At 39.4% G+C, this 17,511-nt stretch overlaps 2 protein-coding genes across 8 annotated transcripts in view; one reads left to right on the forward strand and one right to left on the reverse strand.

Moving 5' to 3' along the window:
- TET1 (tet methylcytosine dioxygenase 1) overlaps positions 1-17,511 on the reverse strand; it is a 96,451-nt gene that overhangs the window by 77,264 nt on the left and 1,676 nt on the right. For 5 of the 6 annotated variants that reach the window (XM_039386700.1, XM_039386698.1, XM_039386699.1 and 2 more), the window contains 3 exons: positions 11,361-11,481; positions 3,998-4,068; positions 2,911-3,015 (listed from right to left, as the gene is read on the reverse strand). The gene's annotated coding sequence lies outside the window, so the exon portion shown is untranslated. The remainder of the gene's footprint in view (positions 1-2,910; positions 3,016-3,997; positions 4,069-11,360; positions 11,482-17,511) is intronic. The other variant, XM_039386697.1, reaches the window with a different exon arrangement.
- On the forward strand, positions 762-17,192 carry SLC25A16 (solute carrier family 25 member 16). 2 transcript variants are annotated; one of them, XM_027750475.2, is made up of 9 exons: positions 762-938; positions 1,768-1,860; positions 4,019-4,152; positions 5,448-5,511; positions 11,335-11,456; positions 11,983-12,049; positions 12,764-12,926; positions 13,817-13,885; positions 15,644-17,192. In XM_027750475.2, the coding sequence occupies exons 1-9, from the start codon at positions 866-868 to the stop codon at positions 15,798-15,800; spliced, it is 942 nt and encodes a 313-aa protein (XP_027606276.1). In that variant the 5' UTR covers positions 762-865; the 3' UTR covers positions 15,801-17,192. The 2 variants fall into 2 exon arrangements, with proteins under 2 accessions (XP_027606276.1, XP_027606277.1); XM_027750476.2 differs by lacking the exons at positions 762-938; positions 4,019-4,152 and having other exon boundaries at positions 1,780-1,860.

A 17,511-nucleotide genomic window follows, 5' to 3' on the forward strand; every position in this document is an offset into this window, starting at 1 on the left:
AAGTGTATGAGAAACAGGTGAGTAACTGCAAAAAAATGAGAGAAAAGCTGCCAGCACTAACTTTCTTACCTGATGTCACCAGGCATTAGGGTGCTCTCACCAGGCACCAGCATTGAGAGGGTGCATTTGGGTTTGGTTTTTTCCAAGAGTTGAGGACAAGCCTCAGTGCCTCCTGGAAAGCCCTATGCACTGTGCTCAACAGAAAACCTAAACAATTGCCAGAAATGTTGACAGCTGCAGATATGATACTGGGTTTGACCTTTCTGATTCTAAAAACGCTGGATTTTTTTTTTTTTTCCAATTTCTACTTCCCTTTCTGATGCATTTTGAAATTTGAATATGAATAATCATACTGATTTTTTTTTTTTTTGCTGGCTATGAGACCATAATTGCAGACAAAAGAAATATGGATGCTTAGCATGAAGTAGCTATTTAAATGCTTAAAAATAAATCGATGTATTTTATTGTATAGCCTAATTAGAGCCATTTAGGTTTTGGCTATAGGTCTAAACACGTGTATTTTTGGCAGAGGACTTGGATGACCGTTGTCACCGAGCAGCAGGCGATCCCCTAGGGTACCACCCGACGGAGAAGCCCCTCCGCCCGGTGCTGCGGAGCAGGCAAGGTGCGAGCGCGGGCTGCCGGCGGGGTTAAGCCGGGCCTTGGCGGGGCGGGCGGACCCACCCGCCGGTGTGACGCGATCCGCAGGCGCCGCGCTGTGCCCGGCGGTCCCGGCCGTGGCTCGGCGGAGCCGCGCCGAGCTCCGCCCCTGCGCCCTTGCGGCGGGGCTGGCGGGCGGCATCGAGCGCTGCGGAGCCGCCGCCCGGGCCAGCCCAGCCCAGCCCGGCCCGGCCCGGCCCAGCCCATGGCGTCCCCGGCGGCCGCGCTGCCCCCGGCCCGCCGCGACTTCTACTGGCTGCGCTCCTTCATCGCCGGAGGTGGGTGCCCGGGGGCCGCGGGCGGGCGCGCGCTCCGCTGCCGCTGTGCGGGTGGAACTGCTGCCGGGGTCGGCACTGCCGACCGGGCACCTCGCTTGTTCCTTGCCCCCATGGACCAACGCGGGGCACTCGGCGCACGCCGGAGACTCGCACGCGTGTCAGAACCCCGGGCAGTCGCCAGTTAAATGTTCCCAGAGCACAAACCCTCGTCGGGGCGCTCTGGGAGGGCGGGTTGTCCCTGTCCCCAAACTGTTTTGGCTGCTGTTGTGAAGATTAAGGTGATGTGAAGTGGCAAGGCAGCCTGGCAAACACAGCCCTGCATTAGTAACCTCTTACAGAAAAAGCCTATTTATTCTTACTCTAGGGTGTTATCCCAGCTGTGTGGTTTGCCGGAGTAGGAGGAGGTTGTGTTTATCAAAGTTTGTACATCACGCCGCAGTCGCTGTTGGATCTCGCTCTCTGAAGCAGTGCAGGGCACACGGCAGACACGTGCCCACCCCTTGGGAAGAGCAGCAAGGGCTGTTTTCTGCTCAAGGGAAGGAGGCAACAGGGCAGAGAACTCTTGAGTAACTTTCAGGAAAGTTCCTTTTGCAGTGACCTCAGCAGCTGAGAGACACAGTGGCTTGGGTTTTTGTAAACAGGAAAAGTAGCTTATACATTTCATTAAGGCATTAGGGGCTTTGTAAAATCTAATGGAAGCTGTTTGCTTGTCATTGGGGCTTTTTCCAGTTCCTAACTGAGCTAAATACATTAGAAAAATCCCTTATTTAAATGCTGACCTAAAGAACTTTTTGCATCCTGTCACTTTTCTGTTTCCCCTCTTGGAAAGGTGTTGCAGGATGTTGTGCCAAAACAACTACTGCACCACTGGATCGAGTAAAGATTTTGCTGCAAGCTCATAACCACCATTACAAACATCTAGGTAAGATGGCTGCTGCGGGTCTCCTGTGTGGGTTTGAATGCAACGTGTATGCTTTGGGTGTGTTGATTTATTCAGTGATGAGGCTGATAAAAAAAAGGTGCTCATCAGACAGAAGGTTGTATCTGTCTGGTCAGGCTCTGTGCCATGTTTTGTTAGTGTTTGAAAAGAAAAACAAAACCCTGTATAAGTTGTGGTATTGGTCGATGTGTTAGAGATGGAGATGTCAGAATAATCCTCAGTAAGGCATGGAAGAGCTAGGCTTGATCTTCCCTTACAGAAGCCAGCAGGAGATTGGTAATCACAGCTTCAAAGCTTGGATCATTTCTGTAAAAACTCTGCTGCAGTGGCTGCCAGTTGCAGGGGCTGTGGGGTGTGTTCAGATGACAAGGCCCCTGGACAGTGGTGTGGCTGGCAGGATCGAGGAGAGCAGCAGATTTGTGCTGCTGTGAGGTGCAGGGCATCTGTGTTGCATCACGGTGAGAGAACAGACTCACATGTTCAGAACTGTTCTCTGAGGGCTGTAACAGTGCCCTCTTGTGCAGAGTATTTGAGGCATTTATGTCATATGCTACTGAATAGGTAATAACTTTTGCTCCAAAATTTAAGTGTTAGATTTGTCAAGGAAAAAAATATTTTGAGTTGGCCAATTTTACCTGTAATTAAACTTTGGAATTTTTAACTTAGACACTAAAGATACTGTTTTTTTAAAAGCAAATCTCAAAACAAAATTGAGTGGATATATATTCACTTCACTGTTGCAAAAAGGGATACACAAGTTATGTGGCGTTTTAGTAACTAACATGTAAGTATACACTCAAATCTGCAGTCTAAGAAGATTATTTCACCTAAGAAGGGTGAAATAATTGGTTTGACTGAGATCTTAAATACTAATTTTCTATTTGCTTTGTACTGTGCCATAATTGGCAGATAGAATTTAATGTTCTTCCCTATTTAGGGTGTGATACGATGATGATTATGTGAAATGTGTCTGACTTGAATGCATGTCCATGTTACATATTGACAAAAGAGAGAATTATGTGGAAGAGGTACCTGTAAGTGTAGAGACACGGTGGATCAGTTCCTCAAAGTCCTCACTGCATGTTTTTATTGCCCTTGTTCTGTGGATTTTGTGCCACATGGGTCTGGGAGCACGTTCTGAGAAATAAGAACAGTAACTCATCATTGCAGCATAGAGAGAAGAAATTCTAGTCACAGCATAAGTGTGTTCAGAGGCGTGTAACAAGCATGACATCTTAAAAATACATTTACTATAAAATAATACGTAATAATATATTAATATACAATAATGAATTCATATTCTTAGAACTCCAGAAACTAATTAGTACTTATTTTATTTAAATGTCAAGTGAAAGTTCGTCAGCTACTCTTTTTTTTTCCTGCCTGAAAGCAAGATCAATGTGTAAACCTTTTTCATGTTCAGCTCTTATATTATTTAGTAGTTGCATATGACTGAAAATTTTGTGGTTTTGAGCTTATTCCTATAAAAAAAAAATTAGGAAGTCAATTCGATAGCATTTGTGCCTAACTAATATTTATAGTGAAATTATAGGTTTTGCCCAAACTTTGTGTGATATTGCATTATTTCTCAACTATTAAATGGGAATAGGATTGCTTCTTGTTGCAACTCTGGGACAAGAAGTGTAAGGTGTTTAGCTTGTAGGTAATGAGAGTCTTCAACTTGTTTGCTTAATTTCCTCAATGATGGCATTTAGTCTGTAATTTAGCATGTACAATATCATATTGTTTTCCCATGGATTTAGACTTTAAAGTATTTATCTCTATATTCTGAGTTGCCTGAGTTGCAGGTCAGCTGGTTTGATCCCCTGTGTTGCTGGAGGGGTCTGTGGGTGGGTAGTGGCACCTGCAGGGGGGCTGCTCACAGTCCAGGCAAGGCTTGGGGCCGGAGTGCATGAATTCAGAGGGAGTTCACTCAGTCTGGGAGGTGAGGAAGCTTCACCTTCCACCTCTCCCTTGCGGCAGCGTTTGGGCAGTGAAAGTGGCTCTCGGCTCTCCATAGTCACATGAGCAGCACGATGCAGCCTTAGCTTTCTGTGCATGCTTTCTTATTGTCAGTAGTATTTGCTGATTTTTGTTCCCTCCCCCCATGGTTAAATACCTCTTTCTGTATTGCTGGCAGGAGTGTTTTCCACGTTGTGTGCTGTCCCCAAAAAGGAAGGTTACCTTGGGCTGTACAAAGGAAACGGGGCAATGATGATTAGAATCTTTCCGTATGGCGCTATTCAGTTTATGGCCTTTGACCAATATAAAAAGGTAGTTGAATTTAGTTTGTTTTGCTTTTCTTTTTTTTTTCTGCCCACAATGAATACAAACTCATTGAGTGACTGATAGTAACACTGAAACTTTTGTGTGTTATTAATTAGCTGCATGTCTCTTCTGAGGTTGCTTAATTTTATCTGAATCTAACGCTTGAAAGTGTCAAGGCAACACTGAAACTTTTAAAACATTCCCACTGATTTTTGTACCTTTTATACCTTTGTATTATTGAGAATAATGCTTTTTTTTCTTAAAGAAAGCAAAAGGTAATCTAAAGCCTGCTGCTATTTATTGCTATAAGGTATCCCTTGGTGAATAAAGTAGGAGCAAAATGTAAAATGAAACCTCTTTATTTATATTTATATGTGAGATTGAAGCTGTGATTCCCTTCCCTAAAGAGCAAATTTCAGAAGACTGAGACAAAGAAGTAACTGTAATGGGTTTTGTAGGTTCTTTTTTTTTGTGTTGTCACCATAAATGCTGTTGATCTGTGCATGTTTTATGTTGTGTGGAATAAAAGACTGCATGCTGTGCTCTAAAATGAAATGATTTACGAATCTGCAAATTTCAAGAAACCAGTTGGCATCATAGCAGTTCCCTTTACCTGTTAATTGACAGGAAATGTTCATGATGTTTTGCATGGATGTGTAAAAGAAAAAAAAATTCTTAAAGGAGGAAGATATGAAATGATCTTTGTAGCTGAAAGTGCTTCTGAAGTAGTCTCAGTTATTTGGTAAAAGGCTGGAAGCTAATTTCTAATTTCCTTCTGGGCTGTAATTTAACTTAGGAAGTTCTTGCTCTGAGTTGTTTGTCCTATTTTTCTCTTCTTCTTTTCTTTTGTTTTGATCCAGTTGAAAAGTCTTTATAGGAGTGTTTCACATGGTGTACATGGAAGAAAAATTGACTCTTCTCACTTTTCAACTTTGCTCAGTGTCCTTTGGTCTCTACAAGGATAGTTTTCAGTTTGCCTTGTTTGACACACATTAATGATAACTAAATAAACAATTAATTGAGTTCCTGAAGTGAACGGTACAAATACTTTCAACTCACTGTTTTGTTTTGCCTTGTTAGTAGAATTTTAGCATGTTCATGTTTCTAATAAGAAATTGGAAACAGCAGCAGTGTTCAAAAGATTCTTTTAGCAGTAATTAAGTGCTCTGGATTGAATTTGTAGTATTGTAAACTTCTTGGAAGCCTCCTACAGAGTTTGCATTAATGTGCTGATAAAGCTTGTGCTGTGTTTCCCTGCGTTTTCTCATATGAGACTATTGTAAATGTTCCATATTTTGTAGGTAATAAAGAAACAACTTGGGATTTCGGGGCATGTGCATCGGTTAATGGCTGGATCCATGGCAGGTATAGTTTTGTAGTTGGATTTCAGACATGCCTTTTGCTGAAAAGTTAATATTTATTTAGAGGATGGTTCCATGTGTAGTCAGGTCAAACTGTTGGAAATTTGTATTAAGCAAAAATACTAGTAAATGGTTAATGGAACATGGTTGCCTAATTGACACGCATTTGTTGAAGAGTATTCTTTAAAATATATTTGTGCAAGCAGGTTTTTATAGTGTTTATTATGGCTTTTAAAAAGTGACAAACCCAGTGTCACCAAGATGAAGTATAAAGCTGCAGGTTTTGGCGGAATTGGCTCATCACCCCTCTGCCATTTCTTGGAGGTTGAATATAAGCCCGTAGAGACAGAGGGAACTGCAGTTCCTTTCGTGGGTGTGTTCTTTGGATTTGCCAGACATGTCTGTGCTTTTCCATGTCCAACGCAGGATTGTCATGATGCTCTTTAGATCATGTGTGTGAACTTTAAAAACCCTGATTTATCAGTTAGTGCAATAGCAGCAGAAAACCCCATGTGTGAGCTGCCAGTGTATAGTATGATTATATATTTGTTTTCCTCTTACTAGTCATTCAGCCAAAAGTAGCTAAGAAAAAACAGGGGAAGGTAAGTGATAGTGGAACTGATTTTTAATTGAAGTGATTCTTCATGTGCTTTTACTTTGTTAAATGGGCTTAATACTGCCTAGTGACAGTCTTTAAGTAGTTATGGGTATTCATCTTTAACTTCTTTTGTAATAAAAATACTGGGGTTTGTTAATAGTACCTTTAGTTAAACTAGGAAGACCTCATGAAAGTATTCTGGCATTTGTAGTGTCAGAAGAAAAGGAAAGAGAATAAAATGGAATAATGAAAAGAGTCCTAAAAGCTAGCAAAACCCATTTGGCAAGATATGTATGTCCTAGAACTTTTCCTGGCTTTCTGTCTGAAAGAAGTAGGGAAAAAACCCCATAGATTTTTTTTTCCCTTTTTTTCTCCCCCCGCCTTTAACTGTGTTAGAGAACACTTTGCAATTTACTTTTCCCCCAAAAAAAGCTTATTATTAGCTTTGTCAGAGACTAGGAACCTGATTTGTAAGGCATTATGCACACACTGAATAATCGGCTTAACTCTGTCACTGTTGGCCATGGTGGAATTCTTTGTGCAGATCAGTTAATAGCATCTGGCATTGTTTTAAGCACCTTACTGGTGCTTTGTGTGGTTAGAGTAACAGAAATAAATTAGCACACAGCACTATCTGGCAGCCATGATCAAATGAAGTGCTTTGTGTGGTGTGTTTAAGTACAGGATACTCAATAGTCTGGGTTTGAGAACACCCCCGGAACTGAGTAGGTGAGCTGGACTTTGGGAGGCAGTGAAAGGAACACAGCAGTCAAGTGTATATATAGTGTCACATGGGAGTGTCTTACTATTTGTTTACTAGGTGGCATTAACTGCTGCTTGGGATATTCTTTAGTTAATAAGAGGGGAGGGTTTCTCTTGATTATGCCAAGGAGCTATAGAGGAGGAAGGAGGCACTGAGAAGAGCAGAGATCTTGAAATCTGGAACACAAGTTTTCTAGGTTTGCAAGCAAAAAAGTGAGTTAGAAGCAAGTGATAGTATTTCTTGCTTTAACTCCTGTGGCCTAGTTTCTTGCTGGCTCCAATAAAGGGTATTTTTCTGTTTCCTGCAAGTTTAAATGACTAAAGGAGATGATGCACTCCAGTGTTGGTGCAGAGAGGCCTTCCCAGTTTCATGGAACACAGTATTAAGCAGTTGGGAACAGATAACCAGCGTTTCCCTCTCCTTTTTGTCCCCTCTCCACCCTCTAGCCAGACAGCTGTCTGCTTTCACTTCTCTGTGCCACTGCTGCTGAAATATTGCTTATGTCAGTGTTTCCAACGGGACTAGTGGTCAACAGACCTGAATCGGCTTCAAAGTGGTGGGAAACATCTAAGTGTCTTCTGTAACTGATAAAGGATCAAAAGCTTGTCCACAGGGAAAAACAAGGCAGTGAGGATGGGAGTAGTGGAGAGAGGAAAAAAGCAAAACCTATTGTAATGCATATATTCCAGGAGGCCAAGTTAAAGTTACTGTGGAAACTTTAACTCTGAATTTCCTGAGTCTTGTGTGATTCAAATTTCAGCTGTAACACCTCATTAACGGATAAATGGTATATAACTTCTTCTGAGGAAAGACAAAACTGGGCAAGAAGATAGAGAAATCCTGAAGTTAGTGGGGTTTAGGAAACAAAATTATCAACTAACAACAAAGATGAACAAGGATAATCAAATGAAACATCACAGGATGACTTTACAAATCTAAGTATTCACAGGATGATTTTAAAATCTAAACATTCTTTTTTAGTTTTTTATTAGAAAAATCTGAATTAAACCACAGAAATGTGTATTTCCACCCCTGCACTTGATTAACTTCAAAATAACAAAGTCAAAAAAGACTAGATGTTATCTAGAATAAACTTCCATTAAGCTAATACAGAAAGTATGTTTTTGTTTTTAGCTTTTTACTTTCAGTAAAAGTGATTGGAAAATAGTACTGATCTAGTAGGATAATGAGTGTCTCCATTTTAAATAGTGTGTAATTAACAGTTCCCTCTTTGAGTCAACATTTTAAAAGAATCTGTGTGGTCTGTTTCTTCAGGTGCAGTTGGTAGAGAAGCAGAATTATATATTGGAGATATAGAAATATTGGGATGTGTAAATTAGGCATTCTTAAATCTGTCTGATAAATATTCTTTGTCATCAGCTGTTTCTCTGTATGTGTAGTTCCTGAAGCCTTGTTTTGTTCAGAAGATGCTTCCTGGATAAATAAATTAATCTTTATACCAGCTAAGGAGCATATCTTCTGCAGCTCAAGGCTGTGACTTGTGCTTACAGCTCACTTTTTGAGCTGTAAACCTCTGGCAGTGCTTAATTTGATCTGCAGAGCTGCTGATAAAGTACAAAGAGCGTGGTACAGAGATCATAAAAACTCGTGTGCTGAAGACATGTGCAGTGCCTACTCTTTGTAAATGTATTTCACTTGTGTTTTTTCTCGCTTCAGATAGTTTTTTATTTTTCAAAGAAAGAAAATGACTGAGAATAGAGGAATAGCAAGCAAATTAGGAGACAGAGCTAATCTCATTGTTAACTCCCAGAGTCTGGGAAGCAAATCAAGGACAGTCTAATTCCTGTTGTGCTTCACTGTCACTAAGTCTTTAGTCTGTGTAACCCAGTATCTTGTCCCCAAGAGCGGTCAAAGGGGCTTGAGGGCAACCTGGGAAGTGAAGAACGGTCTTTCCCTGGCTTCCTGGGCTTCTGAGTCAGCAGTTGCAGTGGAAAAGTCTACTCTTTTGAGGAAGTGGTTCATTGAGGGAGGGAGAGCTACATTACCCTGTTATGGTTATTTCGGATCAGACACTGGGAATTTCAGGATCCACCTCTTAATTGTTGAGATACTTCCAATTCTGTTGTGTTTAACCAACTGTGGGAGAGATTTTTGGCTCAACTATCATTAATTGGAGTAGATTTTGCTTTTGGGCAGGGAATCAGCCTGAAGATGCTGTGGTCTGACTTCTTGTAACTCCTACAGTATAGGAAGTAGAGATGAGATTAGTAATTTTGTAGACTCACCACAATGACTTTGTGTCCCAAAGCTGGCTGCCATTCCTTCTGGAAAGGACAGTGACTCTCCTAAGCCCCAAAGGAAATCTTGATCCCTTGTATGTACAGTGCCTCTGCCAGTTGCTTCAAGAAAGCATACTTTTTGGCTGATGTTAGAAATCCCTTTTTTCAGATTCTATGGCTAGAGGATTTTAAAAAACCCCTAAAATAAAAAGTTTCTATTTAAATCCCTACATGTGGTTTCTTTCAGTTGCATCTGATTTCTTTAAAATTGTTTTTGGACTGTATTCACGAAGTAGTGCATTCACCCAGCTCCTGGTTGGTCTGTTTGCTAGTCTTTGTTCAGACAAATTCCTGGAGAGATTGGAAAGAGAAGGGGGGAAAAGTTATCTGTTTTCTAAAGTAGGATGATTTTCCTGGAAACTCTTAAGCTCTGTGAAAGGGCTTCCCCCCCCCCCCCCCATTTTTACTTCTATTTAAAATGCTTGAATTCATCTGTTTTATGATATTTCTGGACATCTCAGGCAATCCATTAGGAAAAGGCTGTAGACTGAGGGATGGATTTAATGTAGGTCAGTGGAAACAGTCCTAAAGTTTCTTTAGTGTTTTGCAGCTTCCAACTTTTGAACCCTATGGGTGAGATAACATCAGAAATCAACTGCAGATGTCTGCTCTTTGTTCAGAGGAATTGTCCCAAAAGCGATGTTTTTGTCTTCTAAAATAAATTGTGGGATACTCCAGAAAGCCACAAACTTTGCCCTCAATTGACAGTTGACCAGTGTGAGATTTTTGGATAGCTCACTTAGGGTGGTTGTGTTTTTTTTTTTCTCCCCATCTCATCCTGATACTTTCTGTCAGATCATTCAATGTACTAGAGTTGTGCTTTGTTGTGGTTTTTGTTTGATTTTTTTTTTATTTTGTTTGTTTTGTTTTGGGGTTTGGTGTTATTTTTGTGTGGGGGGGAGTTTTTTCCTCCAAGCATAAAAATTAAGAAGAGCTTGTTTGCAAGAGTTTTGTTGTGTTTGGGTTTTGTTGTCGGTTTGTTTGTTTTTAATTCCTCCTGTTATGGTTTTCTCTTGACCTTTTGGAAAGTAGGGGAAGTGATACACCTACAGAAGAGATATTAGTGAGAGACTATTACAACTTAAGAGGAAGTGACAATTTCCTGCCTGCATAAAAAGTGTGCTTCTGTAGGACCAATTTTTAAAAGTTATGTTTAGCTAAATCAGAGCAGTTGCTGGAAAAACAGTATCAATTACAAAGGTTTTTGCTTTCTTTTTCTCCTTTTCCCAGTTTTGGGGTTTTTGTTTGGGTGGTTTTTTTTTTTTTTTTTTTTGTGACTGTGGTGTACCAACAGAAAACGGCCTCTGTTTTCAGTTGACAGTTTTAACTATTCCCTCCAAAGAATTTGTCAGCCAGTGAGCGTTTTACCTCAAAAAGCAGCAGTTGGAAAGAATTCGTTATTCACGTAACTGTTAGAACTGATGTTTTCTGTGCTGGAGTTGTGTTTCCAAAATTACTAGTTGGTCAGCATCTAAGCAGTTTTGAAACGGTCCAAAACTGGATGAATCCTAAGATTTGATTTTTTTTTTTTTTTTGCATCTTAAGTCCAGAAATAGCTTTTCTGGTCAGTTTTAAACCAGAAGTGCTGGTGTAACATGAACTATTACAATGCAGTCGTGCAGCACAGTTAAGTACTCCTCATCAGTATGATCCTGGCTCTATTTTAAATGTCACTAGAATAGATGCAGTAAGTAGATACATGTATCTATATCCAGTAGTCACACCAAATTCCGACACAACCTTTTTGAAATAAAACATTTAAATTTGGTGGTTTGATTTTTTAATTTTTTTTTTTTTTTTTATTTAGGATTAGGTTTCATGGTTGGAATCCAGTAAAGCTGATGCATTTGATTAGCCTGACTCTTAGGAGCTATGGACATCAATAAGATTGCTCAGGAATACAATCAGGCCCATAAATCTTGGGAAAATCCAGGCCTAGGTGTGCTGCTTCAGTGAACACCAAACATAAATCCTTTGTGTGTTACTGAAGTTAGTGTTCCTGTTTGCTGATTATAAGTTACTTTAAGTGTTTCTTTAACAAAACATTTTGTATATGCTATTATATTCACTGCCACAAAAGGAAATTCTAATTTTCAAAATAATCCTAGAATCAGATAAGGTGTAGGTGAGTTTTGTTTGCTTGTTTTGTTTTTGTTTTTAATAAAGGTATTACAGCAGTGATTTGTACTTACCCTCTTGATATGGTTAGAGTTCGTCTGGCGTTCCAAGTCAAAGGGGAACACAGGTACATGGGAATTATCCATGCATTCAAGATGATTTACACAAAGGTATTTTTTCTTTTAATCTTCAGTCCTGTCAAAACAAAATATGCTCTTTAAAGAATGTTGCATTGCATTGAAAATAGTGCCTTGGTGGCAAATTACATGACTTCATCGTGTGCAATTTGACTTTTTTAATGTAAAAAGTTATCTGGATGCTTCCTGCTACTTAGGCTGCTAAGCTGGAGCTAAGGCTCATGGAAGTGGGAGGCCAAAAACAGCAGGGAAATTGCTTTTCAAGAACAAGTAGTAATGATCCCAAAAGATCTGGGGAGGAGGGCTGAGTATAATGCATAACTGTCTCCAGTTATGATGTTGGATGTAGATTTTCCTCCCTTGTTTTCACTTGTGCCTCTCCTGTAGAGCCAGGTCCCCTCGGTTTTTCAGGCACAAGGAGCAGACCCTGCCTTTAGCTCCCTGGTGGTAGGTGGTGCCAGTCAGGTTCCTGCCACGGGAAGCTGCATCAAGTTATGTAACTTGTTCAGATGTTTGCTGTATTTCTTGCCACCAATGTTCTTGTATTTTTCTTTCAAAGGAAGGTGGTTTTAGAGGGTTCTACAGAGGGCTGATGCCAACTGTTGTAGGAATGGCACCGTATGCGGGTAAGTTAAAACCAGGCCGTGGCCGTCCTCCAGCAGTTGTGTGCACTACTGAATTTACATGGTGTATTTGCACACCTGGTTAATTAGCTGCTGTCCAAATCACCTTCAGCGATGCTCCTTAAAGAGCATCTTCGATAGTAAAAGCCTTGCTTTTCTGAAATGTGCAGTTGAGAGGGAGAGTTACGAGGGGTTCTCTTGTGCTTCCCCGTTTTCCCACAAGAAGGCGTGAAGCTGTTTCTCCCAGACGGGTAGATCGGGAGCGGAGCGCTCTGTAAGTGGAGCCTCAGAGCCTCAGTGTTGGCTCCATCTCCTGGCGGCTTCCCTGTAAATACTCACACGAGCTAAAGCAGCGGGGTGACGTGGAACACAGGACCAGAACAGCCCAGCTAAACCAGATTTAAAAGATGTGACATGTTCTTCAGTTAAAAAGGTTTTAGGATTATTCTTGACAGCAATGCAGTAATTTAAAGCTCGCAGTCTAGCTTACTTGAAGCGTTCTTTTAGCATTATGTACAAACACAAGTTCCTTTGAACAGGAATTACTGTAGAAGTTCAAAATATCGTTTATCTATTTCTTTCTACTTAAGAAAAAACTTCTAAAAGAACTGGAAAGTAGTTTCATTTTGTAAGAGCAGCTTTTTTGTTTATGATGATGATGCATCGACGAATAGTTTGCTTTTTTATGAAAGTACATAAAATTAAATTTCCTTTTAGGTTTTTCATTTTTTACCTTTGGTACCTTAAAGAGCATTGGACTTGCTCAAGCACCTAACTTGCTTGGACGGCCTTCATTAGATAACCCCGATGTCTTAGTTTTGAAAACACATGTAAATCTGCTGTGTGGTGGCATAGCTGGAGCAATAGCTCAGACGATATCGTAAGTTTGGGTACTGGGTTGGTTTTCCTCTGTTCATTCTAAAGAGACTTTTATCTGAGAATACAATTTTATCTAAGTCTAGTAAGGTTTTGAAATCAGCTTAATCAGACACTGAAAGTCAATTATTTCCTATTGTTTCATTTACTAAATCTGTTTAATCTTCAGGGTCTTTATGGATATATGCGATGAGTCAATTAAACAAATTCAGGCAAATCTCCTAAAATCCATTGGAATCTGGTTTGGTAACAATCTTGTTTCTTAGCTTGTTTAGTAAGCTAAGAAATTTTGACCCTGAACATAATTTGCAAATTTTATTATTCCAGTTTATTTTCAAATCTATGTAACCTGTGAAGCCATAGGATTAAAAAAAAAAAAAAGAAAGAAAAAACAAGTCTTAGATATTGTATTTGGCAATTTTTTTTTTTTACTTTTCTTGCTTTCTCCTTTCTCATGCTGTCCTTGTTGTATTTTAATTTTTCCATAAAATAAATTAATTTAATGGACTTATATGGCATCAATTTTTCACTAAGTCACTGCATTGCAAATATAATTTTTTATTAATCCTTAAACTTTTAATTTTACGTTCAATGCAGGTGTCTTCTCCCTCCAGCATTTTAAAGACTATTTTGTACTGTCATCTGATTTTCATGTATCTTTGTTACTAGTGCCAAATGGAATGTATTAAGAGCTCTGGTTTGCTGGTTTTGACTGTGTAGGGGAAGTCTCCCTTTCTGGAGAACTTTCAGCTGTGTTGAGAATGTGAGCTGGATTCCTGACTCACTGAAAAGGGAACTTGGAGGTTGCACGTGGACTTCTTTGTGTTTTTGTCTAAATATTCCAAGAGCCATCACCCATGTGTTTGAACTGCTGTTTAAATATCTTCCCTGCAGATATCCCCTGGATGTAACTCGGAGGAGAATGCAGTTGGGAGCGGTTCTCCCAGACTCTGAAAAGTGCCTGTGAGTATTTTCTTTTCATCCGTAGTAACTGAATTCTTGGATGTCTGAGCAAAGTTCAATTCTTAATTTTAAAGTTTAAAAATAAGAAAACAGGACAAAAAACCCCCACCCCCAGACTACTGAGTTGTTTTCTTCATTCTTTTAATGAGGAAGTTTCCACACAGACAAAAGCTGCCATTGTCAATGTGTGGTTAAAAAATACGTGAAATCAGTGGCACCTTTGTTAGTAATACTGTGTTTGTATTAAACATGTTTTCTTTTTATTTTAATGAAACTTGTGAAATCTTTAATATCAGCAAGATCCCTAAAGAGAGACCACATGCTTCTACTGAAATGAAATTGTTTCGAAGTGTAGAATCTGTTCCATGAGATAATTTTGCATTATACAGTGTTCTTTGACCTTTCTTGCACTTACGGTAATGTCCCACGCCCCACGTGAAGTTGAGGTTCCTCCAGTAGAAGCAGAAGTACCATAGTAACCTTAACATTATAATACTATTAAATCAGCTCTCATCTTGGAAAAACTTTCTGAAGTTCAAATTGCCTTAACCAAATTCAATTCCGGGACAGTTTTCTCTTGCTTAGTTTCAATCTTGTGGAATTGTGTATGTCTGAATCCAGTGTGATGCAGTGTGAATTTCCTATGTGGAGAGTTGGGCCTTACAAACAGCAGCCTGAGTGACCTTTCACAGACAAGCTCCATGTTGCTTAACTGTGAAGGTTGCTGTTCTGTTTTCCTTATCAGCCTTTACTTTTTTCTTTTCTTGGCTATTTTCCACTCCTGACACTTTAAAAATAAAAATGTTTTCATTGTTCTTGGGGGTTTACTTTCTGCATTTGTGGTTACTAGTTTTACAGACGTGAGGTTTCCCAGTTTAACAATATTATTGTGACCGTGGAGAGAGCTGTGCCTTGAAGAAGAGACACCTGTATATCTTTAGAGGATGAGAGGATAAAGCAAGTAGGAAGTCTCAAAGCTTTGGGGATATATGGAAGATGATTTCCAAGAGCACTGTCTTCAGTAGCTTGCAAATATCGAGCACCTTGGGCATTTTTACTGTGCTTTTTATTTAATGTCTATTTGCTCAGTTTCAATACAAGTATGTGAGGAAAATTTCTCTTTGCATATACACTGCAATTTCTGCTTTTAACAAGGTCAAATATATACTTAAATTCTAGCTTTTTCTTTTTGAGAGGAAATACTAGGTCTTCATTGCAGCAGAAGCTACACAGATGCAGGATGTAGAGTACAGAGCTGAACGTGAATTTTACACGCGGAGCTTTAGAAGGATGGACAGTATGAGTGAGTGCTCTAAGAGGATGGAATACAGAGTTCGATGCAAGAAGAGGGTGCTACATGGAACACGTGATGTTTCTGTTGCTCTGTATTACATTTGTAAAAGGAACTGATGCTTCTCAGCTCCCCCCTGCCAGTTAGGCAACAGGACACATGTAGCCATTCTGTTGTAAAATGTCTTAATATGTCCTTTAGGGTAGGTCTTTTCAGCCTGACACTTGTTTAGCTGGGACTGCTCTGTTCTTTCTAATTCCCAGCCCTGGTGCCCAAATTTATTGCTGAAGCTCAGGCTGTCTTCTGAGTCCTGTGATGACTGTAATGCTTTGCTATATGGAGTCCCATGGGTTTTTCTCCATAGGTCTCGTAAGAACCAAGTAAAAATAGTGTCTTGTATTTAAAGAAAATGATTTTGACTATTGAATATGTGTATCCAATAATGATTTGAGTTCTTCTTTTTCCAGTACAATGGTGCAGACACTGAAGTATGTGTATCAACAACACGGAATACGAAGAGGACTGTACCGTGGTTTATCTCTCAATTACATTCGTTGTATTCCTTCCCAGGCCGTGGCTTTTACCACATATGAACTTATGAAACAATTCTTGCACCTCAACTGATTCTTTTCTTTAGAAGACTTTTCTGTAAAACTACACTACCAATCCTCAAATTATATTGATGAGTAAATTACTTGAAGTTTAAAAAAAGCTCTCTGTTACTGTGGACCTGCTGTTGTCTGATATCTTTATTTGCCAAAATGTGGTTGATTTCCTGGAGTCAAACCAGGTGACAGATCAAAATAAACATTAGGTAGCTCTAAACACTTTTTTTGCACTTGATCTTCTAGGCTTCATTAGATTAATGTTAAGAATGACAGTTTGAAAATTACACCCACATTTTATCCAGGTTCCAAGCAGTTAGTTATTGAGCTTTATCACCATTCCAGGACTTATGTGCTGCTGGTTATGCTGCTTTTTAAGCTGGTAATTAGGCATCTGTTGTTCTTTAAAAATTAAATGGAATAAACTGATTTGAACATAATGCAACCATTTTGGTATTCAGATACTTGCCAGGTGTGTAGAAGCTGAACTCAGCAGACCACAATTTCAGCCTCTTTTCCTTCTTTTCCTGAACAAATTTTCTGTATGCAAGAACAATGCATATGTCTTGAGACTGGTACATAGGAAAGTCTCTGCAACCATTTCAGTAAAAAACTACGAGATGTATTTAGCAGTGTTAGAAAATCTTGCAATTTAGAAACCAGTTTCCTGGCATACGTTCTGTTCTAAAAAATGCTGTGCCTACGCAAGTAAAGGCAGGGGGGACTTTCAGAGTGATGAGTGCTAGAGAAGATCTCTTTGAGGCAGGTGGGAGGGGCCTGATCCTACAAGGCTTTTCTATATCTTTCCTGTGGAGCTGAATGTTCTTGGTTTGAAGGCCGAGTATGTCATGTACTTTGCAGGACTAGCTGGTGTAAACAGGTTTTTCCCTACCTGGAGCCAGGGTGACAAACAGGACTTGCTGCATTGGCTTGTTTAGGCATATGGACCATATCCAACAGAAAGGACAATTAAGATTGTACTGGAGTCTGTAGGGGTGTGTGTGTACTGTTTCTGAAGTATGGTATGCAATAGACTATGACATCTTTTCCTTCTCCTACAATTCCTTTTGCAGAAGGAATTATTTTATACATGATCTGCATTGGTACTCTTGATTCAGGAAACTGTAAAGCATTTACTTTATGTAAGTTATTTATTTATTGTAAATATTTTAGCAGTGTCTTTTAAGGATTGGCAATGGCTACATTAAGTGGTGGATGGTAAGATTGTTAAATTTATCAAAATTAAGCAAATCAAAACTGGAATTTGAGTTACATGTTCAATACCAACTTTTGTTGCTCAGTTTTTTCCCTTCAGTTTCTTAAAAGTATGTATTTCTTTGATATTTACAATGTAGCTATGGACAGAGAATGAGATGTATCTGAATTTATTTTATTAAAATTTTTGAATTAATGTCTTTGTGTGATTTGTATGTGTTGCAGCCAGAAGGAATGCATGCTTCTGGAATTGTCTGTATGTTTGCCTTTGTAGGTAAATATGCATAACATTGTCATTCTTTATTAAGAGACAACAAATAAAATTTTTCATCTGGTCTTTAGTTTTAGCTAAAGGAAAACTAACCAATATCACAGTAAGTTTTTACCTTTTAAAGTTCTTGCAGTAAGGATAAATGGATTGTACTGGGAAAAAAAGTGCCTTTTTTCTCTCTATATTGTTTTACTGTGTGAGCAAATAAGCATCTTCTCAGATGCCTGTTGTTTGTCATGTTAAT

This window comes from Pipra filicauda, unplaced genomic scaffold (genome assembly GCF_003945595.2).
Source record: "Pipra filicauda isolate LSUMZ 115617 unplaced genomic scaffold, ASM394559v2 scaffold4_size7858003_pilon, whole genome shotgun sequence".
Classification (NCBI taxonomy): Eukaryota; Metazoa; Chordata; class Aves; order Passeriformes; family Pipridae; genus Pipra; species Pipra filicauda.